The following is a 27,555-nucleotide window of genomic DNA, read 5'->3' as shown; positions in this document are numbered from 1 at the left end:
TCCGCCTCCAAAACCGCTTGCATTACACACAAAGTCCTCCACCAAAATACACCAACATACCTTGCCAACAAAATCTGCAAAGCGGGTAGCACACGACCCTTAAGAAGCACCAACTCGCTCCTCCTAGTCCCACCCCTACAAAAAAAGAAATCCACACAGTCCCGCTACTATTCCGCCAATGCCCTGAACATCTGGAATGCCCTCCCAAAAGACCTACGATGTAACCCTTCCTACTCCAGCTTTACAAAAGTACTCAAAATGCACCGCCTCAATAATGTTTGTTGTGTATAACCAGCGCCCTGAACTCGCCCTTTCCCCTTCCACTCTTTCTGGCCCCCCCTTCATTCCTACTGTTCTCTCTCCTCCCCCCCTGCTATTTCCACCACATTCTACTGGCGCAGATTTCCCTCTTACCCACTTCTCTCATCCTCTCCCTCTCATAGTACTTTTATACTACCTTCCCTTCCTCCCAAAGTTCCCCCCTTTGCCTCCCTCCTCCCTGTTGCTCGTCTAACCCCCTGCTGCCCACATGCCTTTCCCCTTTCTCATACCACCATATGAAATCTGATCTCCCACTTCCTTATCTTACTGATGTATATTGCCCCCGCTCTTTCTATTTGTGTTTTGTGATTTATGTAAACTTAAGCTGTTTTTCTAGTTTTTTAACATGTTGGTTTTACATGCTGTTGATTGATTGTTCTACACTGTGACAACCTTCTTACCCATGTAAAGCGCTCTTATACCTCTGGGTCCAGCCAGCGCTATATAAAACCTATAAATAAATAAATATATAAACTGGCAAGCCCGAACCCAGGCGCTCCCGACGGGAATACAATATGTCTGACGAATACAATATGTCTGACGGGAATACAATATTTCTGATGGCAAACATCTGCTCGGGGAAGGAGATCGGACCGCAACTCCCTCTCAGGTTCAGAGCACCTTGATAATTTAAAATGCGCCACAGAATTTTAGTGTTTCAGCCAGGGGCTATGCTCAGTGGTGCAGACGCGTACCCCGGCCCTGCCGACCCCCTTCCAAGGCAGGGGGTTCGAATTCTGCTCTTGGAGTCAGCAGCTCTGGGGAACCGGGTTTGAGTTGTGTCGTCGCCTCAACATGTTGGTGATTATTTTGCCTATGCAGTTTGGAATGGGGGATAAATGACCTGGTAAACCCACTGCTCTTTTCTAGTTATTTACTGTTTTCTTCAGCGCTCTAATGTCCACCTTTCAAAATAAAAGGGCGGGAACAAAGAGGAGGGTTGAGATGTCGATGCATTCATTGCTCTAGGTTCCCCCTCTAAAGAGCTGCTCGAAAATATTCAATACATTTAATTAAATTGGCAAAACAATGTCTAGTGCAGAGGAAATGGAGTGGCACCCATGGCAAGGAATATTAATGATTTTCGCCTTTCAGGCAAATGGCGCCCTATTAATCATGGGCCCGTAGTGCAGCTCAAAGAATGCTTTTAATACGAGTAGAACTAATCGGCCATTTCCTCCAGGGAGCAGCTCTTGTTTTGTAGCCTGGGTCTGACAATGAGTTCCTGACCCGCGATCTACGACCATTCCACTATCACACCACGCGCACCGGGCGGTCTGAAAAGATCTTTGTATAACCCAGCATCCGAGTCATTCATAAAAACATGTATACAACTCAAGTGTGCTGCTGAATGGATGGCATCGTTCATAGTAATATCGGAGTTTAAAGTAGTCAGTATTAACCTTCCCTTTGCAAAATCCTAGATTTATTAGGTATTTAAATATTGTGTATACCCCTAAACTTGTCAAGAAAATTTCCAAGAGCACTGCACAAACAAAAATCGCCTAGGAGTAAGAAAAGCGGTAAAATACACAAGAAACAAAAAGAAAAGATTTCATATTAGTCCCATCCATTATTTCAGTACAATACATTCATCGGTTTCATACAGGACGGGTCCCCATAGGGTAAAATCCGATGCCTTCTGCTCCTAGAATATTTCTCCTCGAGGGGGATGGGTCACCAGTCACCATTATCTTTTGCCTTACTCATTGTATATTTAGTTCTCCCATTAGGCATAATATGTAAATTTTCTTCTGGGAGCACCAGCGGCAACAAATAGTGAATTTTAAATTGGTGCAGAAGCCAGCCGCTACTCTGACCTCAGAGACTAGAAACAAGGTTGGGACAGCCTTGAGCGCCTGGCCTAATATGCCAGCTTGATGTATGGCTGTCATCACAGTGCATTGCTAGCTAGACTGCACAGGTCACACGCTGTTGTGGGTATACACTGTATATAGATGACAGGAAAAGCACTCGTACCTCTGGGGCCACACGATCCCTATTAAGGCTTCTGGTGAAACATTGGACCACTTTCAAGGTCAACTGTTTGACATTGAAGTGTCCACAGGGTGCAGGATCAAGCTAATGTGTATAGCGGTCTGGTCAGCTCCTTCAATGCTAGTCTGAAGTTCTGACAGATGCGCTCTGCCTGCTCCCTTTTATGAACTCTTTCAGAAGGGAAAATGTCAGAATCCTGCTTGAGCTTCAGAAATCTGGAGCACTCCTACTTAATGCCCAGTCTGGGCTTCGACAGAAACTGCTGCCCTTAGGAGCGCATCAGAAAAGGAAGATTAATTTTGCCACGCCAAGGAACCCTTGTACTCCGTGAAATCAGCCAATCAGTCAGCGAAGAGCTTTGATCATCAACACTATGCCACAGTGTTTTAGAACTAGGTTCATTGACCGCTGTGCCTCCAGTCATCACCCATTTCCCTTTTTCTGGCATATTCTATATACTCCTTACCCACCTTCCCTACGTATTCATGGACTACAAACACTTCTTCGCCTTCATTTCATGCTTCAACTCTAACCATCCCACACGTGTAGCAACCCATCTGACCTTCTTTGACATATCCAGTTGACCATATCTAATCAAATGTAAAAATGTAGTTATTTTTTTAAGCGAGGGTCTCATTTTGTTTCCTAAAATAACAGGCTATAGAGTAGCCTACCATTATGTAAAACTATGTATATTCTGCATGGGTAGGTAATTATGCATGTGAGTACTAGAAATCTGGACACCCACTGTATTGATATGGAAAATTCCTCTGCATGGTAAAGACGTGTACCCCGGCCCTGAGTGCCCAGCTGTACTGTTGTCTGGAACCCTAATGCTGATTTTTGTTGTCATAGGCGAACACGGATCATGCATGTGAGCTATGACATAGGACTGTCTCAGGGTTTATGGTCTTGTTTGACCGGGAGGGGTGCCCAAATCGCTACCCTCACAGTAGTAGAAGGCTACTGCCTTCACCAGAAGCTAAGCAGCACAAGCGCGGTGATGGTTGCAAACAGTGTAGTGATCAGTAGTATTGAACAGAACCTTTCTAGCCTGTGTCACTGGAGTGAGGCCCACAGGCTCACTCAGCTTTTTAAAAGTTCCGCTGCTGTGTACTTAACGCACCCTTGGCCTACAGCAGGTAGATGCAGAGTGCTCTATGCAGCACAGGAGTAGTGACTACGCATCGGTTGTATGAGTGCCTGGAAAATATACAGTACAGGGATAAAGCAGTACTGTGTAGTACATGTGAGATTAGTGCATGTGCTGAGTATGTATGCCTGCAATGAGTACATGACATGAGAGATGTAATGCTGTGCAGTGCATATGCAATGAGAGCATGTGCTAGGTGTATGTGCACTTGCATGAAGTGCAATATATGAAGAGTGAAGTGTTGTGCAGCGCACACATAGTGAGTGTAGGTGCTGGCAGAGTGTGTTTTCGTGAATAGCACACCCTGGTTAAAGATAGAAAAGCTTCAGTGCTGAACAGTGCATGCAGACAGAATGTTTGTGCAGAATGCATATGTACATGTAAAGGTACAATGCATGGAGAAACACTGCTGGACAGTAAGTTTGCTGTACATGTACACTGAGTAAATGGGCCTTGCAATAGTACATTACATGGAGGAGTCTGGGTTCCATTTTGGGATGCCCAGGCCTGCCTGGTGGAGACACGAGGAGGAGAGGAATCCACCCCAGACAGATCTGTGTATTGCTGCATTCCTGTGAGCTGGGGGAGGCACACCATGGAGGAAAAAGGAAGAGACTCCCTTCAAACTTCAAAAGACTGCTCTTTGATTCAGTGATAGATCACAAGGAAGGGGCCTGGGCACACTGCAGGAAGAGAGATTGGGCTGATAAGGGAATCATAAAGAGTAAAGCTGGGGGTCTGGGACTAACCTTTTGATGCACATATAATTCTGTCTGAAATTCAGGTGTGAACTCTGTCCCACAACACAATTCATGGGAGTGAGCAATCAGTTTTGGAGACTTCCCTGCTGTCACAGGCATCTTTCATGGTGGAAGACAAAAGAGAGACGTGCCCACTTGAAAAGAAGTAGAACACCAACATAAAACTTCAAGGACTCAGATCCTAAATCACATTAGGGTTATGGAAAAAGACTAGAAGAAGAGGAGGGAACCCCCCCAAAATGTGTTATCTTGCAAGCAGCCAGACAGGCTGTGTGAGATGGGGAAGCTTTACAAGACTTCTGCCTGTGACCAGGTCAGGGAGCCAATGCCTGCTAGTCTTCCTGCTGGGTGAGGGCACATCACTCAGCGAAACTGAGATCACCAGCCCTGGAGCCCTCGTGCCTGCCTGCTTGCCAAGACCAGTGTCCCCTGTGATAAAGAGGACAGCGGTGGAGGGAGCGAGGTACAGTGGGGAGCCCTACCGCGAGGACTCCATGTACGAACGTGATGATTCGCCTGTGCACCGAGGGGGCCGTAGCCCATGTGCAGGACTATTTTTGGGGACTCCAATATGCCAGAAGAGAGACCCCATAGATGGAGCTCAGAATTGAGAACTGTGGTGAAGGCACCAACCTGTCACTGCCTCGTTGCGGTGACCCTGTATGCCAGAAGGGGCCACTGTTGAAGGAATTGTGTGACCAGCATGGCAGGACTCGTGAATGTCTTACCGGCAACCCCGTATGCCAGGAAGGGCCACCATGCTGTAAGCGATTGCACCTGAGGAGTCTATGTTGCATCCGGAATGTACAAAAGGCAACCCCGTATGCCTGAAGGGGCTCTGGAATCCAATCATCAAAGACTTTGGGCTGTCACCTGCAACTGGAGCGAGCCTTAGACCAGTGGGTTTAGCTGCATCATGAGATCTACCCTGACTGACCCCCCAGGACCAGGAGGAAGCCGGGGAGGATGACATGCACTCGTGGGACTCCAGTTGAGAGCCAAAGGATTGAATCCCCCACTGGAGGCAATTTGACTTACCGTGTCTCTGCAAGATGGAAGCTGCTTCAATCGATGGGGAGAGCCAGCCACGCCACTCTGAAGAGTAAGCCTGCGAGCACCTGATACTGCCATGTGTACTGCGAGCAGCCTGACTATGAGCTGGATCTGATCTTGCAAGTGCCTGTGCTCAGGGCACACTCTGTAATGCCGAACGCTTCTGTGCTGCTGGAGCGGGTAAGACTCGAACTGGGCCTGTGGTCCCTGGAGGATTTGATGTTGAAGGTGCTGCAGCACCATAGACACTTTGATTAAAATCCTGAAGAGTGAATCCACACTAGTAGGGTGGATTCCCTTGATGCGGCCACCAGTGAATAGGGAATAACCCAAGCATATTACATGAAGGAGGGTGGGACAGGGATTTGCCTGAAAACTACTAGAGCCCCGACCTCAAGGGAGATTGTGTTGTTGCTTCTAAATGTCATATTTCTTTTCATGTGTACAGTTAGAAATAAAATAAGTTTTCTTATAAAAGCTAGTATTTGGTTGGATAATAATTTATTGACAATGGCAACTATCTGAAAAAAGACTCAAGGCCTCTTGTCTAGTGTCACCTCAATGTTTGTTAAGCAGTCATCGAAATAGAAAATAGACACTGCATGTTTTTTTCTGCGAGTCGAACCACAGGGGCTCGGCATTCTGCATGTGTTTAATCAACAGATCACGAACCTAGCAAACCTTAGCAATAAATGGGAAAAGGATCTGGGGTAGAACTAACTGACTGGGCTTGGTTGAGAGTACTGTGCCCAGTCTCCAAGGTGTCTTGAAATGTAAGATTTCAGTTATTACAGTTTAACTGCGTGCATCACGTGTGTCTCACCTCTGCCAGATTGCACACAGTGTTCTCAAATGAACTACACATGTGCATCAGATGTGGTGTGGTCATGCAGATTACTACCAGATGACCTTGTTTGCACCGTGAAGCCGACCGCCTGGAGTTGCATGTGAGATGAAGGAATGAAACTGGCCAACAAGCAGCACATCTGGAGTTCAAAACACTGTGTCCTGGGGCTGATGCCTGGTATAAGCCCGAAAACGTCCACAGTAAATTGATTGATTTGGTGATGGGCGCTGTGAAAAGCCATCACTATCTAGTGGAAATTCCATATTCTCCCAGTGATAGAGACAGACACCTGCACAAGAGCCTGGATACACTCTCAGTTGATTAGTACACTATACAAATCAACATAAAACAACAACACATGGCGAGAGCACAAGACGGCACTAACAGATGTGTCAGATACAAGGCTGGAGACCCGATGCAGTGGCTCCATCTTACTGACTCTCACACTTACATTACATGATACACCACCATAAACTCAGTTAAGGCAGATTCCTACCTGTGCTATGTATTATGTGGCCTCAAATACTAAGCATTAACTCCTACCTTCAGCCAAAACAAGGAACTAATGCAATCTCAGGCGTGAAAGTTCGGCCATCGAGAGTGTCAATGCCATCTATGTAGAAGGATCTCACGAAGCTGTTTTTGTAGAAGGCAATATTTGGAGCAGGGAGGTGCATTGGTCTTCACTAATTAAAGGATAATACCATATGAGTTTCAAAGTACCTGTTAACTCTTAGGGATATGAAAGAACAGATACATATTTAGGTATTAATGATGTTGAAAACCGGTATACAAGTTTGATACTCTAAATTGTACAGCCTTGCAAATGATGTCACAAGCTGTCTGTTTATTGCACTCTGTATGAATCTTTCTCGATTTGTTTGAGAGAGTCTGATATCTCGACTCCAACTCTTGCCAAAGTGCTATTGTGGGCAGAAGAATCATGGGGCAACACCGGTTGTACAAAGCACGTTCCTTTAAATATTCATGTATATGCACATTAAAATTAACCTTTAGCACGGTGCACACAGATAGCCAAATAAGTTGCCTGAAATTTATTCAATTTTGAAAGCAGCAAGGTGTGCAAACACGAAGTTCTGATATTTACCACAAATAAAACATGCTAAGCTGGAATTAGGAGAGTGCTCAGTAGAACCTGGGAAGGAACCAGATGGCTTCGTATGACATATGACAAGTGGTGAGTGTCAGGACACCCAGACAGATACTGGAACTAAACTAAAAAAAATAATGTAATTCAAAAACAAATAGTGAACGGTGCAGGACTGCACACGGAATGGATTTCTCTAGGAATGTCTGGAAATCATTGTGTTCTTGCAATAGGGGATTCTGTAGTGGCGGCTCCTCCGCAATGGCGGTGGAGCGTTGCCCCACTGCCTGGCTCAGAGCCAACAAATGTACATTAAAACAATTTTCCTGCATCATTTTAATTTACATTTGGTGGCTCTTTGCCAGCGGTGTTGGGAGGGCTGGGGCCATGGTATGGAGGGCGGAGGAGGAGTGCTAGTGCACTCCACTCTCTAAGTGCGCAGATGTGTTGTGGCCGACAGTCTCAGGCTGATTATAACACACATGTGCACTTAGGTTTTCTCCAGCTGAGTTGCATTGAGCAGCCAGGCTGGAGAACCCACAGACTGCCTGATCTGTCAAAGCTGCCCGGGGGGTTGCGCAGCGGCCCCTCAATAGGGCGGCCGCCTTAGTGCCACAGGAAGGCACTGGAGTCGTCAGTCTAGTTCCCTGGGCCAGGTCCAGGGAAGACGTCCGGCCGACCCCATTTCCGGGGAGTGGGAGGAGACAGGGGTACTTAGGCTGTCCCCCGCCCATCTTGCGGCCTCTTGTCCCTCGCCGTCTCACCTTGCCCGCCCCTCCGCTTACCCGGTGGACGGATGATATACGGTTTAGGGGGGGTGGGATAGGTCTAACATGTTGTTTTGTGTTGCAGGAGGAGTTACAGGGCGATCCAGAGTCTGCAGATACCAAGGGGTACTTCATGCAGCAGCACAGCTTGGTGCTAAGCCAGGATACCCAGGGATGTCTTAGCGTTGTCCCCTGGAAGAACTACGGCGCCCTGTTAGTCCTACGGGCGGTTGTGGGTCTGAGCAACCGGGGGCTGCCACGAACGCTCCGCCCACCTCTTTCAGGGAGGGCGTGAGTAAACGAGTGAACTGGTGGTCCACGGATGGGAGGGGTGGCCCCTCCCAAGATTTGGTATGCACCAATTGGCGACTGCCACGGTGTAATTTAGGCTTATCAGACAGGCAGGCGGCATATGGGTTGGCCTGCCCTGGGATCGCCCGCAAGATAACCCACCATGTTTGCATATTGGTTATGCTAATAAACCTGCAGCAAATTTCTCCACTAACAAGGTGTCGTGTGGTTTATTGATGTATTGTGTGTGTATATGTGACTACAGTTGCCGATATTGGCACTATGAGCAGGGAGTCTTTCCTGCCTGCTCAGACCAATCTCCGCACTGCTCTGTGGCGCAGGTATTGGACAAGGACTGCTGGGACCAGCAGGCAGGAAGAGGAGAGGTGGCGCAGCGAGATGCGATGCTGGAGCGGCCAGCAGCAAAAGTTACGTTTTATTTTTGTTATATTGTATTCCCCCGTGCCCACCCGCCCACCACCCTTCATCTATGGCAGCCGCAGCTGGGATTCTGTAGAAACTGATTATAGATGTATCCCCAGTATAGAGGCATCCCCAAGTTTTGCCTGTATGTGCGCCATAGCAGACCTGAGGCCCATATCCCCAAGGAACGTGCACCGTAAAGGTCCAGGCACTCGAACCTCACCCCCTCCTCCATCCAGACCCTGGGGGAGCACTGGGGGATCCCAGTTCAAAGGCCGCATGGTTCACCAGCACACTTCGCTAACTGCCTGTCACAATAAGTACTAAGCAGAGAGTATTTTATCTCTGTCCACCTATGAATCAGGTTTTTAGTGGTGGGAGGTTGGCGGAGTAGGTGCATCACTTCAAACTGCTCTCAGTGGTCAGGTTTCAGCACAGAAGGCTTGTGCCATCTTCAAAGAGTTGCCCCAGAACCTTTTTTTTTTTTTTTGCTTGACTGGGCTAGTCAAGTCTGAGAGTGTGTTTTTCATTAGTATTCTGGTATTTGAAGCCCTTCTTATATAGTGGTAATAGAATATTAAAAAGAATGCAAAGGGAAAGAAGGTCTGTATTTAAAACGTGCAACAAACCAGGGAAAACATGAGAGCTCAGCCATAATGTGACTCAATCAATGGTCCTTTTTTGACTCACCCTCTGAGTCTACGGCAATGATCCATGTCACTCATGCGGGGACTATTCAAAATCATGAACCATTTTTCAGAGGCAAATAGGAAAATATCAAGTGTATCCTTATAAAAGGAGTGCTGACATTCTCACCTACAGGCGAGTGGCAGGCATATTGTGAAACATGTAGTTTTATAGCGCTTTGAAAGTGGGGCTGTTTGGGAATCACCAGAAACCGCTTTGGGAGCATCCTCTACAACCCCACGTGAACTGATCTTTAAATCCTTACACATTTTTTAGGAACTTTACTACTGAACATGTGCTTACAAATACAACATAGCTATGCAAGTTCAACTAACATCCTTGGTAGGAAACGTCACTCCACAGTAAAGTGGTCTTTAAATCTCAATACATTCAACCACTCCCACAGACCTGTCTCCCTAAAATCTCTGGAAGAAGGGAGCCCCACCATGTGATTATGTGTTTACTACCTATGAAGGGTCCTTAGTCCCAGCATTGAAGCGTAATGTTGGGCCTGTTGCGCCATAGACCATGGACTGTCAACATGTCCTCGCCTCACCTTGAAGCTTGCGTTATTTACTTTATACTCATACCTTTTCTGACCCATGAACTGCGGGCAATAGGATGATCAGTTTGTTGTAAACCATTGAAAACCTGATAACAATGTTTTTTTCAAAGAATGAGACCCCACCAACCTGTAACGTAGAGTGAGTTTTAAATAGTACAATGTTTTGAGGAATATTAGTGGCTTAACAAGTTTAGAAGCGCACTGGCACCAGTTTGCACTCTTTGTAGATATCAGGTACCCTGCACACACGGTGTGGGAGAATCAGGACCCAAAAATGCAATTTGCCCAGTTCACATACCTGCTAAATTGGGGGTAAAGGCTGACATAAATGTGGGGCAAACCCGAGAGGGTCAGGGGCTGGCATCCTTGGCCATCAATCAGTGGCACTGAGCTAATGCAATAGCTTTAAGCTGTGACAAAGGAAGTTTCACTGTGGGCGACACAGAAATAAGACGGGAAAGCATCATTTAGGACTCGGAGATCCTCTTTTGAGGATTCTTGGCGGTGGTAAATCTGCTCATTTGGCCTGTGAATCAGACTTGCGCGGGGGAAACGCACATCCTGGGACAAGAATGCCTGAAAACGGATTTCTAAAAATTAAACTCATCTGAAGACTTCAACTAATAGCTTTTTCTCATTTTCCAAGCTGCCCCTTGGGTCACATTAAATATATCAAATTCTAAAGCGCCCTTAGAGCCTTGCAGGCAATGCTCATCTACTGCTATCTTTTCCCATCCCATGGCAAGGAGGCGTATGTTTATTTAATCTACAGATAGGCCTGTTTTTCCACTTCTTGAGATGAAGAAAAAGGCTTTGCTTTTCGGAATGAGCTTAAATTGCAAGTTTTTTTTTGCATGACATGCCATGAAATGAATCCCTAAAAGAAACAGATGTTTCGGGTGAGATTTATTTTTTATTGGCAGTGTACAAATTCCCTTAGCAGCAAAGTGACACAGCATATACCGCTAATGACTAGCAAATGTTTATAAAAGTGTTCTAAAGTCACCCCAGGAGTAACGGGCAAAAGCATGAAGCGGTGAATTCTTCAGCACGAGCAATCTACATGGATTAATAATAAATCTTATAATGTCGGTTCTGCAATGAAGAGTTCCGTACTGCAAAGTGCCTATCAACCCTAACAAAGTAATGACTATCATAAACAGAAAGTGCAAAAAAAGACACACCCCCAAATCCCTAGCCAGCCTCACCCTCCTGGGCTCTCTAAACGGTCGATTCACAGGCCATTATACGCACCTTCGTTAAACTCATGTGTACAAAATAAGTACTTTACGAACGTCATATCTCAGTTCCGAGTCTAATAATGACTGATAGAATTGTATACTCGCAACGTGCTAGTGGCGTAACGAATGTTGACGGGGCCACCCTGCAAGGTACACAGAGGGCCCCCGCTCCGGATTTAATCTGGAGCTCTCCGGTGTGAGTACAGTGCTGAGGGGGGCCCCTGCAGCTCGCGGCCCCCCGCACTGCGCGGGATGCGGGGGCCTGTGTTACGCCCCTGCAACGTGCGCTTTGGATAGAGCCATTGTGCCAGAGTGGTGGAGCGAATGCATGTACAAGTTCAGAATCAAGGGCGGATATACTAGGGATTCCAGGATGGGGCACATGAACAAGTAGTCCGAGTATCAATTACCTCCATCAGGGAGTTTTTACACCATGAAAATAAAAGCAAGTATTTTGCTTTGAAAACTAGAACTCAGTGTTTTTTCCGAGGCGGCAAATGGGAAGGAACATGTCTATATTTAATCGATAAGCAGGGCATCTAAGGAGCAAATATAATTTAGTCAGGGAGAAAAAAAAGTTGCCTGAGCAAATACACCTTTGTACATTTATTATCGCAGAACTTACTAACGGATTGACGTTCTTCATAAGTAAATGGTCCACAAGAAACTTTAGGACAAGCGAACATTTCATGGTTTAACCCTGTCGGTGCTTAACTTGTAAATGAATAAGTGCGGGGGGGTGTGGGAGAGAGAGGGGAAAGAAACTAAAGAATGTGCTCAGAAGCCCACTGCAGGCACTATCGGATGTCGGGGTGCCGAATAGTGAGGCTGCATAGATTTGATTCCACCTCGTGCCTCTATCATCCACCATGGGACGCTCCCTGCCACTATATCTCACTCGGAAAAAAGAACAATTGATGGTGGAATGCTGAACAATGTCAAACATTCACTGCCTGTACAGAGAACTGGGCCTAAATCCATCTTTTCTGCTCACCACGCCATACCAGTTTGAACTCATCCATATGGAAATCAGTCTTGATCCAGCGCCCCGTGGGATCAGTCCAGCCCGGACTGCCAGGCCAGGTCCTCCCTGGACCACAAACAAGAATCCTGGGACTGGTTTCAGGGCATCACCCCTCATAAACCAGGTTAGCTTGTCTACAGTGGCATCGCGAGCACGTCTGGATTCAAGCTAGCATGGCTGACCCAAAACCGGTCCCAGGATGCTCGCTTGTGGTCCAGGTAGGACCTGGCCTGGCAGTTCGGGCAGGATTGATCATATTGGGAGCAGGGTCAAGGCTGCGTATATGGCTGGTCCAAACTTGGGTGGCATGGTGAGCAAAAAACAATGGATTAAACCCAGGTCTGTGACTGGAGGTGCATATTTGGTTTGTTCAGCATTTTGTTTTATTAGAGCTTGCATTAGACCTAGGACTAAATCATCCCTATAGATGAATCTCTTGGAAAACTCACACTGCTTTCCAGGTGTAGAAATCCACTTATAAAATTTAGTTTTTATAGCGACCTCGTTAGGGTGTCTATCGATTACAGAATATTAGAAATCAACTAAACCTTTTCAATTCCTAGAATGGTTAGCTAAGATAAACGGGGGGAGAACATAGGAATTCCAGTATGCAAAAATGGATGGTTCTAACAACAGTTAAGAAAATGTAGAGGGGATTTGATCACTACACCACAGGAATTCATTGGAATAAATATTTTGACAATTACATTTCTTCAGTTATTTTTAATGAATTTTAAGTGATGTGACAAAACTTCCACATACAATTGCTATTGGAGAAGGAGCTGTAGGGTATCACAATTTTATATTGGTATAATTCGATAGTCTATTAATATGTTTATCGTTGGCGATGTTTATCTAATTAATAAATCCAATAAAAACGTTTTTGAATTACTGCACTAGTACAGTTTTAGGCATCCTACTATATCATCACATTATACTTTTGCTTTTTTAATCTTACTTGGTTGTAACTGCTTGCATGAACTCATCAACCAGTTCATCGTATTGTGGTCCTCGAACACGCCTGTGCTTTAATCCAATATAAAGGGGATCATTGAGAAGAGCCTGGAAAAGAAAGATATTGGTTCACTGTACGTGCCACAATGAGAAGGATGCAATTGGTTTAAATTCACAAATGTGTAACCCGTTGCATTCATGTAGAAAATAGGACCGCATAACAAATCCAGTGTATGGGGGGTATAATGCGTCACCGCTGGAATGGGGATTTCCAGACTTGGCTCTTGGCACATTATCTGCACATTCATTTCTTTAAAAAAGAGCCTGATGATCTCCAGAGTACAGAACCAGAACCGTGCCACCAAACTAATCTGCGGCCTGTGACTTCTCAGTCACACCAGTCCGCAGGGGCGGCTCCTCCGTAATTGCAGAGGAGCATCACCCACTGGTCAGTCAGCGAAATATAAAATGATAGTAAAACAATAGTATAATTTTATTTTCAACTGACTGACCCAGCCATGGAATCTAGGGTGGGGTGGGGCCGGACCATGGCAGGGCGGAGGAGAGTTGTGCACTGTACGTGTGCATGTCAGTTTGGCCGGCCATCTTAGGATGGCAAAATAACATGCACACTTAGTTATTCTACAGCCAGGTGGAGAAATGGCACAGGCTCCCTGTGCCCGAGTGAGCATCAATCCAGCCCACTTAGGGCAATTCGGGCGCTGCTCTCATGCTTGGTATAGCATGAGGGCAGCGTCTGGATTGGGTGGGGAGCTAGTGCTTTGTGTCCCAGTGGCTGCCGAGAGGAGCACCGAAGTGGCCGGACAGGTACTTTATTATTATTTTCCCTAACACCCCCCTCTTCTCCCCCGCTTCACCACTTTGGATTTGTGGTAGCTGCCACTGCACTCCAGCCCTCAGATGTCTACACTAGGTACCGACGACTGACAGATATCAGTTTAAGGCACTGTGTCCCCACCCATAATTCATTGCCACATGCAAGGATATTTCTCTAAAGCCTTCCACCTCTCCACCTCATCCAAACACCTGATGTCAGCAACCCCAAATCTCCAGCATATCCAGCCAACAAGATTAAACAGATTTGGTGAGTGAATCCCTCTATGTTGGTCGGGTCTATCGATGTGTAATTCTCTTGATGGCCTTCTGAGGATTAAGGAAGTATTCTCTCTCTTTTTCAGGAACCTGAAGATGAATCTCTTTGAAACAACCGGTAATGTTGATGTAGGAACTTGTAGGACAATTTCATCCTTCCAATATATTCCAGCACCTCCGATTACCCTTACTTTCACTGACATCAGGTGAGCTGGACGCCCTACAGCTAGCAGACAGAAGCTCTTAAAATGGTCAAAACAGACTAAGAAGTATTTTCCAAAACGTACACAACATCTTTTAAAGGACAGGGAATATTATTCACAACTGCTACCATATTTGCTAAATTATAAGCTGCAAGTAAATCAATCGCCCAACCTGATTCCACTAAAACTTTAAGCATTTTGGCTATTCATGCCTGCTTCCCAGATTTCAAAATATAGCTGTATGCAGCTCTCAACACCACCCCAAACTTGCCACCTATTTCCCATAGTCCCCACTTGGGTGTTTCCATGGTTTGTAGTTACCCGAGATCTCAGCCATGAAACTTCATTTCTGGTCCTATTACAAAAGAGGAAATGGCATTCAAAAGAGAATGGCATCTGAACCAGACAGCCTCCCTACTGAATTTTACTACCAATTTCTGGACACCATTTAACTGCAAATCGACCCATGATGTCTAGTTTTGCCAGTGCTTGTTTTGTAAACAAAATAAGTGCCAGGGCCCTCTTCAGGAGGCCACTGCAGCCTGCACCACCCATACCCTGCCAGCGCTGCCAATAGCAGTATCAACACAATTATTAATCATCACACTCTTACAAGTGTGACCCTTCCGCTATTCTAGGCCCCCAAAGCTATAAAACTGGCTTGGGCGGCAGTAAATAATCATTTTTAATCTATCTTGAATTAATAAACAACTGTTGTTGTGATCACCTTTAAATTAGATAGACAGCGCCACCATGTGGCAGACTGTTACAAGCCCGGTGTTGACAATTAAATGCAGGTGCCAAGCGCCGGAACCCAACGGCTCAAATTAAGCCCGGAGTATAGCAAAAGCATGGGAGTTCTGTCTCCATTACCAGTGTGAGGCCAAAATTGTAAATTTCCCTCGAGATGAGTGGAAAGCTACTCTTTGCATAATGAAAGCAAAAACATAGTTAATCAAGCTGCATGCACATGTCTAGACTGAATACCTGGAAATCATGATGCAATAACAGTCAGCTTCCACTATCAGAACCCAGCGACCCCTCCAATCATGGACTCCATTTTTGCCTTTAGAACTATACGCTGCTCCTCTGCGTTTCAACCAGGTTTGTACTGTACACATATCACATGCATACATATACATGGTTAGACAAAATCATCTTTAAGTTAGTTGACAATGATCATACTAGTTGCATCAGTGGAAGAATCGTTGGGCAACATAAGGCATCACTTCAACAGAACTGCTTCCTGTACAAGGGTAGATTAAATTATTCTCTCCCTTGACCCCGAGAAAGTACTAGAGTGTCAAGTGGGATTTACTCTTTCACACTTTGGGTACTAAAGGTTATTTCTTTTACAGCTTGTTGAAGCACTTTACAGTTAACCCTCTAGAACGGCTTGTGTGCCCTCTTTTTTGGCTATAATGAGGCACGAGAAATGCTGCCTTGTACAATCACTCCTCCATGCTTTGGCTATTGAACTGCTGGTGGCTCGAATTATAACTATGAAGCACTTGTAGAGCGCATAGCTACCTATAGGCATCCCAGCACCGATAGTGCGGCACAGAAGCATCAGAAAGGTATTTAGTTTGTTCCTCTATTGAAGGGAGATAGTCTGGAATAGCCATGTTTTTAGCATTTTCCGGAAAGGAAGTAGCTGATTTACAGAACGTAGATAAAGGGGAAAGGTGTTCCACAGTTTGGCTGCATTATATGAAAAACATGATGGCCGACAGTGAACTCAAGCTATGGGGAAAGCTCGCAAATCTCACTGTGTGACGCATCGTTATATATTTTGAACAACTCAAAAATCTATCCCTCGTGTAGGGTTATGTCCCCATCTCTGGCCATAAAATCCATCTTCATTAATAATTTAATTAATGCAACGGACCCAGCCTGTGTTGGAGAAGTACGTCTTTAAAGATCCAAACAGAGCAGATCAAGTATCCGGCAATGAACGCACTCAATCGATCTACCGTATACAAGTATTGCTAGGAGTGTCTGATAGCCACTAACAAGGTGATCATAACAATGGCATCTTCTTCCACCTGCCCTTATCTAAAGAATGAATGCTTTGAAGATTACCACTGGAAAATGAGTTTACCTTTTCCAAATGATTCCCATAGCTCTGGTTCTCAAAGTGCAAAAGGCCCCTTTAGCACATTCAGAGGATTTAAAAGATGGATGAGGCTTTCCATTATGAGAGAAATTAGACAGCTGGATTGGTTGGTGTGACTGAGGCAGTACCAAATGGCAAGCAAAAGGTTTGTCATAGTAATGAGCAATAAAAAGATGCAACTCTCTGGAAAAACACTGCACAAGAGTTGATGAACCCTTATAGGTCAACTCTATGCACTTTTATCCCAGCATACTTGGGTTCGCCTATCAGTGTTCTGTACAACTTCTGAGACACAGAATCTGTGCCAGGGGTCTTTCATTTCTCACCTCATTGGGTGGCTGTGGGCACTTTCTTGTCCACTCACGCCTGCACTGCTTAATATCTCGGATGCGGCCTCAGCAAGGGACATGTTACATAGAAAGCAAAAGACACCCAATTGATGGCCGAAATGCGAAACCCATCAAACATTCACCCCCAGTCAAGAGATCTGGGTTAAATCCATCGTTCTTTTGCTCACCATGCCACCCCAGTTTGGACCCAGCCATATGCAAATCAGTCTTGACCCTGTGCCTCATGGGAACAGTCCAGTCCGAACTGCCAGGCCCTGGACCAGAAACAAGCACCCCTCATCAGCCAGGCTAGCTTGAATCCAGCGGCACAGTGAGAAAGGCTTGCTTGATTTAGTGAATCCTTAGTGACATTACTCGAGCCTGGGCATCTCATAGTTCCTGCTGTCCCAGTGGGAGAACTGAGAAGTCCTGCACTTCTTAAGTTTGAAAGGGGGGGGGGTGCTACGAGGCGATCCACCACAAGCCAGTGCTATATACAGCAATTAAAATAAATAAATACAAGAGGTGTTTTCATCCTTGGCATCCATGCTGCTGATCAATGCTGCAGGTATACTTCTCGTACAGCTTTTTAATGTTTTCTTATTAAAGGCAAAAAACTTCGAAAAAGTTCTGCTGGCGACCTTTCCGATTCCGTGTCACTTCCAGAGACTGATCTCGGGTTAATTTATTGTTAATTTCATTTTCCTTGCGTACACCTGAATACTTTAAAAACAGATCTTTGACGGAGAGAAACATGCCATTCTAAGTACTTTAATGGAGGCGGTCACACCATTGAGACAGCAATGACGGATGTCCAAAGAGACTAAACTCGGGAGAGTGTCATGACGTAGCCTGGCGCCGACAGCCGTGCAGTGGAGGGCGCCCTCTGATGAACCTGACTCGGTCCCGGAGACAGGTCAGCTGCTGCCTTAAGATGGGCTCCCCTGATTGGCTCCCCGGGTGGCCCCCCCGCTGTTAGCGCAAGGGCACCGACTTTTGAAAGTCCACGCTGGCATCTTTCAACAGCTCTCACTGAAGGGCTCTGCTGCCCCACGGTCGGCGAGGCTGCCGAGTTCCGATCTGATCTTGTCCGTCTTAACCCAGACGTGTTTGTTCAGCAGTAAAACTAATACGGAGGGCTTTTAGCAGCACACGATGACTGAGGGAAATAGATAAGTGTGTGTGTGTGTGGGGGGGGGGGGGGGGGGTAGGGGAGGGTCTACATTAAAGGACTGGAAAATTGATGCACAAATGCTTGGCTGAAGTGAGACTGGCTCGTGACCCAATTTCTTCAGTAATAAACATTTTCAATACTGGTCACTTAAATTAATGTGACAATATCCACGTAATTAGACACTGGGCCTGGCTTAGGGGCTGCTTCACAAAGCTGTGCTAGTGACAAACGTTAATGCGAGTAAGAAGGGTGGCGGAGGTTTCTTCGCATACCTCCTGTAACCCCCCACTCACCGCAGGGCTGTGGTGAGACATTTCGAGTTTTCTCCTCTGCCCAGCCACATACAAAGATGCGAGCACCGCAGGGGTGGCTCCTCTCAGACATACAATAAAAGCTTCCCGTCCCTGGAATGCCAGGATAGTCACACCATCCAGCATACTCTAGTTTTCAACAAAAAGGCAAACAGCAAAACAGGGTCACCGTATATTATGACTTTTTAGACTCAAATCTCCGCTTCCCTTAGAGATATCTTAATTATGCACTTTATAGTAAGTCATTTGATTCACTTAGTAGTGCACCCTTAGAGATATCTTAATTATGTACATTATAGTAAGTCATTTGATTCTCTTACTCGTGCACAACTCTCTGCCCCAACTCTGTCCCAACCCACCCGACGCCCTGAGCAACCACCTGTGGCTGAGACTTCGGCGCGCACTGCACTCGCCATCTTTTGTTCTTTGAACCTGGCTTGGTGTTGCTTCTGCTCCCGCTCAGAGGTGGCAGTTCGGCTTGGAGTATTACTGTTGGAGCAGGAACAAGACTGGTTTGCACATGGTTGGTCCTCCTCTGCAGTGGCACAGTTGCTCAAAGATAATGGAATACAATGCAGCCCAAGCAATAGCCTGTGGCTGAGACTTTTACAAACATTCCGCCAATCACATTTGTTTTAACGTGCCAACCTACGTACAGTGGGTGTGCCAGCAAGTGCGCCCCACTCTTGCCGTGCCGTAGGATCAAATCTGCAGATCACTGATGGAACCCAACGTGGTTGAAACCAGTCTGGAGTTGCTTGCGCTCCCATGCAGAAGGGATACGACCTGGCAGTGTGAACTGAACTGCTTCTATTTCAGAAGGACCATGGCCGATTTCCATGTGGTGGCTCTTGGCATGCGGCGGCGCAATGGGTAAAAAACACAATAATGCAGCTGCAGTAATTGCCAGCTGATGAGACAATAGCAAGCACTCCATTCGTCATATTTTCTTTTTGTAATGTGTCCCTCCAAGTGTGATGGTTGCTTGTGCCTCTGTGCAGTTTGGGCTTGACTGTTCCTACCGGAGCTGGAACCAAGACTGATCTGCACATGGCTGGTCTCCATCTGGAGTAGGGCAAAGAACAAAACACATGGTCTGAAATGCACCCTTGAGCAATTGCTCGCAGCTAAAACCTTTGCAAGCAACTCACTCATTGTTTTGATGCAGCGTTAGGAGCAACCATGGAATAGATTCTCTGATTCTAGCACTTTGCCAATATGAGAAAACTCGGTGCAGAGGAGGCAAATGCTGATCTTTTGAGGATGGGAATCATTTGAGGACCCGGACCTGAGAGACCAGGTTCCTACAGTTTTCTTGAGTATTGTTTTTTACATTTATCTAAATCTGACTACATCATAGCAATAAATAATGCGTTTTTCAGTAGATGCAACGTCTCTACTATTAACCATCACATCAGCATTGATTATTTTATTTATTGTCACATGTATTATCAAAGCTGCATTACCAATGTGCAGACTATAAGAATAAAGATTTAAATGAAAGAACAGTGACCGCTCTGGGCTCACAGGGACAATACTGGGCAGAACATGCATACCCACTCTAGCCCCCTACCTTTGCGACCAGTGAGTTCCCCGCCTTCCGCACGCAAAGGCCAGATGAAGTTGCTTGCTTCATAGAAAATCCAGGAGCCCCTTGCCGGCCCACCCTAAAGCGAACCACAACATCGGGGGAGAATTGACAAGTTTGCCAGATCCCAATGGAAAGGTGGAGCCCATCTGAGACACTAGCCCGCTAGTCGTGCTCAAGATCCCATATGTGAACTCCTATATATTATATTTCTCATGGAATATTAGATGGGATTGACATACTTCACAAGTGTTTATCTCCTGCTTTGCCAACGAGTAGCTCATGAGCTACAGTCAGCTCTCCAGATACCTGCAAGAAGTGCTCCTGTGTGCAGACCAATCTACTGAATGAAAAGCTTTTACGTAGATGAATTAGTATGTGTAAACCAAAATTGAAAAGCATGTAATTGAGACAAAAATATGCGTATATTGACAACTCAAACTGATGTTTGGAGGAAAATTATAGAATTTGCCCAAGAATATGTAAAGCTGATATTTGAGTGATAAATCATGTGGCTTTGGAAGACTTATCAATAGTATTACTACCTTGGTGGGACGGGCATGCAAGCTATTGCTGTCCTGTATTATCCATCTATGGGCGTTCCAAACTACAAAGCAGTTTTTACATAACTACTGCCAACCCTCTCTGGTGCACTGAGGTGTTCTCTGCTGGTAATCTTTCATTGGGTGGTCACTAAAGTAATCTTCTGTAATGTGGTCAGTACTACAACACTAACAATGTTAGTAGCTCGTGATGATTTTCATTAATCATAATTAGGGCTCCCGGTTTTATGGTATTTATTTTTTGGTCATGTCCGTCTGTATTTATCCATATTTATTTTTTGTCAACTTTATCTGTGTTTATCCATATTTATTATGGGTTTTGTGAAAAAAGTAAAGCTGAAACTGGTATATATCAACATTTATTTAACCAATAAATATACAGTCATGCGTGAATGCCTGCCCGGTTTCAGTGATATGAACACCTGCAGAAGATAAATCAATGCACTTATATGAAAATATGTACATTTCAGTATCAGCCTTATGCATAGCTACTGCTGTGTAAGTCTTTTTACTAAAATTCCTTTCTTTTTTAAACCCCTTACCTATCAATCCACACAGTTATTGGCCTGACAGTCATGGCAAAGTGTATTTAGAATCACTCAGCACCCAATTTCCCTTAAATAAATGGTTTTCTATCTGTATTTATCTGTAAAAATCAGTAAAAACGGAAACAGGGAGCCTTAATCATAATTAGCTCTTATTACAGAATAGGTTGGAGACCCCTGGTTTATCTAGTTTAAGGTAGTTTTCCTTCCATTTGAACAACATACTTAAGGCATCATTTGTACTAACCTCGTTGTCTGTCCCAACATCGAGAAGGACAGGGAGACATTGGTGAGGGTGAACTCCACCACACGCGGTGTACAGGGCCAGTTTTCCAACAGGAATTCCCATTCCGTAACTTCCCAGATCTCCGAGGCCTAGGATCCGCTCTCCGTCAGTCACCACAATTGCCTAAAATAACAAAATAAGGTGAGATTTGTTATTTTGCAAGTACTGAATACACCTCTCCATCGTTCTTCAAACATCTCTTTACACAGTCATAGCATGCTTAGAGTGGAATCAGGTTCCATAACCTTACAAGAAAGAACACTAATGTGCCTTTATCACATGGTATGTAAAATATATTGACAACTTCTGGGCACCACCAGGTGTCATTATTTATAGCAGTGGAGCTGCGGTACTCAAAGTGCGGCCTGCGGGCCACTGGCGGCCGGCACACCTCTCCTTGCGGACCACAGACAAATTCTTTGGGAAAGAGCAGAAGAGACATAAAAGCGGCCAGAGTACCATTTTATCCTTTTCATTTTACTATCCAAGGAACTTGTTTCCTGGTTCTGGCGTTTTTTCCTATAGAGTTGGTTCAGGGAGTAGCTCACAAATTTTTGAAGTAAAAAATGGTTTTATATTGGGTTTCGCCAACCTAAAAAAGCCTCGGTTTCAACATAAGCCAATGGGAAAAATACATTCCACGTTTTTTTTCACTAAATCTCCCATTTTCCAGTTAAGAAAAGGTGGTGTGTTTTTCAACTGTCCCAATGATCTCCCATCCATCCCTGTCTCCCTGGGGATGGCCCAGCATCTGCGGGGCCCTCAGCACATCCCAGACTGCACTTTGGGGCCCCAGAGAAAATATTTATGAATACCAATGATCCATAGTAACAAATCATTTTAATGAACTGGATTAGCAGAACATTTATTTAAACATGTACTTGTTCTGCATAACTTCAGCACATCACCCTAAGGCTGCCTCCATAGCCACATCCATAGCCAGGTGAATGCAACAAGGGAGTCGCAATAACACCACGTGCCTCATGGCGCTCCAGATAGTTCAGATAAAGTCTGTGTGTCACGGGCAAGCTGGAAGTCGTCAGAGCAGAGGATACGGAGGGCCCGATTTAGATCTTGGTGGACGGGTTACTCCGTCACAACGGTGACGAACACCCCATCCGCCGAAATATAAATCCCATTATATCCTATGGGATTTATATTTCAGCGGACGGTATATCCGTCCTCGTTGTGATGGAGTAAACCATCCACTAAGATCTAAATCAGGCCCAAAGTCTTTAAAGTGGTTCAATTATTTCAAGAACTGCATGGAAAAATACACACAGCAACTACAGTGTTGCAAAAGCAAAGCTACAGCTGGAAACCATGTTGGGTCGGTGTTCTTAAAAGTGAGGGAATGGGCAGAACAAATGATATTAGCAAACTGCCATCACATAATGTATTTCTATGGGAAATCCACACTCCAGCAGGTACTTGGCAAAGCGGTCATTTACTTTTACATAAGTAAATATGTGATTAGAATACAGAGCAGTGAATTTGGATGGGCGGTTGAATGCTTATATGATCCTGGAGAGATTCAGGTCTTATATCGAATTAATATTTAGCTGTCATGCAGAGGGACAACAAGGAGCATCAGTTCAAACCTTGGCCCCTCCATGGAGAATGTACTTCTACTGCATGATGGAAAACTTGATTATCGATCCACTATTTGCTCTCCTACCGTGTCCACTCGATCCATTACCTCATCGATATAATCATAACAATGTAGCTGCTGTAATACGCGTGCGCATCTCTCTAAGGAGATACGGCGCATGCCGGGTTCCCAGCAGAGCAGCAGTGAATATTACGGATAGGGGGCTTCACCTCGCATTCTGTTGGACGATACCTCCTCTCTCTATGTCACTTTAGACTCGGTTTCCTACTTTCAGTGGTCTATAGCAGACACAAGTCAACAAGTCTAATACTTTACAAAGCTAAAAAAAGGGACATCAATAAATACAACAAGCATTGGTAAATGCATTAAATTGCCTATGTGATAAATACGTTTTTTGTTGTTGTAAATTTTAGCTTGGTGAGCAGTTTTGCAATACAAGTTACTGAATCTTCGTGAAAGTGTTATGACTTGTTTATTGAGAAACGCAATATGTGCAGAAATGACATTTTTCACACAATTGTGGATTTGCCGCATTTGCCACACAATCCATCAAATGCATAATCTGCAGATACCCAAAACGGTTTATAAGTTTATGAAAATGCAGTGACAGATAGTGAAATGCCTTTTTCATAGGTTGACTGGTCACCTTTCTGTTGGTTGCTTCTTGCTATATTTGGGTGTTGAACCGGTACTAATGAGCTGCGACCTAATCCCAGACAGAGCTAACCAGTGTAACTGGAGGTCAGCGCAAGTTTAGAGACAGACATCTCTCCCAGAAGGCACATGCATCCTTGCTACACCTCTGCATGATCTCCTCGAAGCGCCCTCCGTCAGACAGCTGAAGAAAGCAAGAGTAAGAGTGTAATGGCTCTGATGTGATGTAACGGCCAGACCTGCCAAATTTGGAGCTGGGGAACCAGGTTTGAGTCAGCATAAATAATAACATTATAATGCACGCTTCAAATGTATGCTTACAGAAAGAAGATAAATCAAGCATGTGGTTTCCGAACAAATTTATGCAGCTTATGCTTTAAACAACTTTATTTAAAAGGAGTCAGAACCCCAAAAGCGTATAAAAGCAGACCTTGGATGCACAGTTTCCAAAAAGGTGAACCAGTGAAGGCCACGTTTTTTTTTTGTATTTACATTTTTTATATAGTGTGAACTCCACCCGGAAGGTACAGAAGCGCTTTTACATGAGCTCCAGTTACGTTGCACATAGACACATTTTTAATTGTTGGCGCAGTGAGATCAAGTAATTTGATCAAAAAGACAGGATCTTGAGCCTGTGCGGAGACTGGTTTCTGAGTTTTAAAGTCATCAGCTTTGGACGTGCAATGATGCAACCCTTATGTAATCTAGGTGGTAGCGTTTATTATATGTGTGATCCTGCTTTTTCATTTGTAAAAACATTTGCATTTCCTTTTGTTTAAAAAGTTAAATGATGCATGCAGGTTCACCTTTAAAACGGGTATGTATGCGCACAGAAAATAAATGAACAGAGTTGTATGAAATGGGTTATACAACCACACAAACTAATAGAGTGGTGGGAAAGAAAAAGGGTACACAAACATTGGTTCATACTGTCTAAGGCTAGGTAAACCAAGCATTTGCAATGCAATAGGTCTCGCATTTATGTGAGTTTGAGCTATTGACATTGCAACTAAAATTGCCTTATATTTTTTTTTTCATTTTTAAAACATAAATAAAAGGCAAACTAAACGCTACCACCTAGATTACATAAGGGTTGCATCATTGCACGTCCAAAGCTGATGACTTTAAAACTCAGAAACCAGTCTCAGCACAGGCGGCTCAAGATCCTGTCTTTTTGATCAAATTACTTTATCTCACTGTGCCAACAATTAAAAATGTGTCTTTGTGCAACGTAACTGGAGCTCATGTAAAAGCGCTTCTGTTCCTTCCGGGTGGAGTTCACACTATATAAAAAATGTAAATACAAAAAACAAAAAAAAAATGTGGCCTTCACTGGTTCACCGTTTTGGAAACTGTGCTTCTAAGGTCTATGCTTTTATACGCTTTTGGGGCTCTGACTCCTTTTAAATAAAATAGAGTTGTTTAAAGCATGCTGGCAAGCTTCATACTGTCAAGTGATTTTCTCTATTTTTTGGGTGATATGTAGTAATTTTCGCTATATTTTGTTTCGATTTTTGTGGAAAAATAGCAATTTCCTATTTTACCAAATTGAGGATGCATCGTTATTTTAACATTAGTAGACTTCTGCCGATCCATGAGTCCCGAAAAATAATGCAAGCACAAGCCTAATAGCTTTGTAGCAGCTATACACGATTCAGCACTCTGAATTTAATACACCATTCAATAGTTTACACCCATGTACTACAATTCCAGTTTCAAGAACTATAAATTAAACATACCACGCATTGTTTTCTGTTAAACAAACACATGTGAGAAAGGATCAACATGCTACAAGAGTTGGGTAATGTGTGGGGACATTGTTTTAATTAATACACTTCCTGCATTTATCTGAGAATCTATTCGGTATTCAGATGGAATTAAAATCCCCCAAAGAAAATGTAAATAGAAGGAAAATATGCCTGCATTCTGCCAATTAGCTTCATTCAATGACAGCTACCAATCACCATAAGAACCTGTGCTCCAGGAGCCACACCGCTTCCCTCCAGCTCTCGCCCTTGTAGTGCTCCAGCGCTAGGCTGTAGGTGGCCGTCCGGGGCGCCAGGTCCGGCCGGGAGAAGCCCCAAAAGCTGTACTTCTCGTACTGTGCCCGGGGGCAGGGGGGCGCCAGTGAGAGCAGCAGACCCCAGAGTAGGGCTAGGCGGGCGCTTCGGTAGGAATGTAGCCGGGTCTGGGGGTCAATGGAAGCTGACTGTGGGGGCAACACCTTATTGAAGCTAAGGTGCCCTGTGCAGCCCACCCGTAGGGTCCACCAACTGCTGGCTGCCCCCTGGGGCTCTTCTTGCCCCCAGGCACTTCCTATGCTCCGTCCATCCCTGGTGCCTTTTGTTACTTTTGAGGCACTAGATGTCCTGCTATTTCTGCCCCGACACGGAGCTTGCTGTAATATGTGCTGCACAAAGTGAGGTTTATGATCTGTTTCTGCGCCACACGCACCTCTCTCCCCTCTGTAAAGGCATTTCGTGACGGTAAGTGTGGCGGCAAACGGAGGACTCGAATTATATAATTGTGGTGTAAAATAAATAAATAAATAAATGGAGCGTGCTGTCCCTAATGTGGGCACCGCGCTCCGATGTAAAGTCGCGCTCCGACGGCATTATGCCAGTGCCCCAATGCAAACAAAAAAGTGCATCTGGAGCAATAGAGGGGAGAATGTCACGCCGCCGGTAAAAGATCAAATCCCGGCGGGCATGGCTAAAAGGAGACAGGGTGGCAATAAGCAGCGATTGACATGCCTTGCATGCAATCATTGCACTGCCTTCAGCATGATTCGTGACGCCAAACGACACGCACGAATCAACACTGAAGGTGGACCTGGGACGAGGCTTCTTGGAATCGTATCGATTCCAAAAAGTCCCGTAAGATGAGAGCAGCGCATGCGCTACTTACGTCACGAGACCTAAAAAAGGGTGAAAAACTAGTAAAAAATGATGAGGTGAGAAAAGATTACTGTGCTGTAATGAAAGAAGGTTGAAAAAGATTCACTGTGTTGTGAAAAATCCACTTTGTAAAGAGTGGAAGAGTCACCCGGTACTAAATTAAAGGTGAGTGCCATACTTTCTGGAAACACACAAGTGCTTAAGAAAAAGACTCAAGGTTTCTTTCCCATCACTCTGTTTAGTTTGCATGGTTGTATAACCCATTTCATACAACTCTGTTAATTGAATATTCTCGTTATTTTGTAGGATCCCCTGAAGAAGGGCAAGTCCTTAAATGCATTGGGATGATTGATTCATGGGATATGGGATTTACATAGTGTGATGACCTAACACTTTATGCGATAAGAAGAATTCTTACCAATAGATGGAGTTATAATATGTTTAGTGTCAAGGCTATGTGATTACTTGACTGGAAGAAGTGGAAGAATTGCCAGAAACATTTGAGGATTTTGTTAAAATAATTCAGTAGAGTACACAGTGGGGACGTTTCTCCCTTCCAGGAAAACGAATCTACTCTTTTGCAAATGTTATCATTGCTTTTTCCAACTCTGTCTTAAGCAGGTTTTGAAATCATTTTCTTTTACTAAGTGTAGGGAGGCTATAACCTACCATCAGATGTTAGGTAGTCCCGCCATCTGTTTCAGTGTCTGTTGCTCTCTTAAAATGTCTATACGAAATAGGATATCAATGGAGGGGGTAACGGCAGTAGAGGTAGCTTATTGCTTAGTAAATGCATTGTATGTAGTAGTTCATTCTGCACTGTAGCCATATTTTCTTTCATTGTTATTGGATTCTGTATTGAAGTTTTAAAGTTTTCCGATTCGTTTTTTGTGTAACTGAGATGAATTGTATCAGTGAAACTGCATTATTTGAAGCAGGGAGTTGATGGGGGGGTTAACAACAGCAGAGAC

The 27,555-nt window shown here is 44.7% G+C and overlaps 1 protein-coding gene across 1 annotated transcript in view; it reads right to left on the bottom strand.

Annotated features, from left to right (window-relative positions):
• Positions 1–27,555, bottom strand: part of ME3 (malic enzyme 3) — a 473,564-nt gene that overhangs the window by 121,061 nt on the left and 324,948 nt on the right. Inside the window, exons 6-7 of the mRNA XM_085623151.1 lie at positions 21,383–21,544; positions 13,198–13,301 (exon numbers count right to left, since the gene is read on the bottom strand). Coding sequence (XP_085479277.1) covers positions 13,198–13,301; positions 21,383–21,544 — 266 coding nt within the window. The remainder of the gene's footprint in view (positions 1–13,197; positions 13,302–21,382; positions 21,545–27,555) is intronic.

Source organism: Triturus cristatus, chromosome 8, assembly GCF_964204655.1.
Source record: "Triturus cristatus chromosome 8, aTriCri1.1, whole genome shotgun sequence".
Taxonomy (NCBI): domain Eukaryota; kingdom Metazoa; phylum Chordata; class Amphibia; order Caudata; family Salamandridae; genus Triturus; species Triturus cristatus.
Note: the sequence above shows the minus strand (reverse complement) of the source record. Positions and strands in the feature narration are given on the sequence as shown.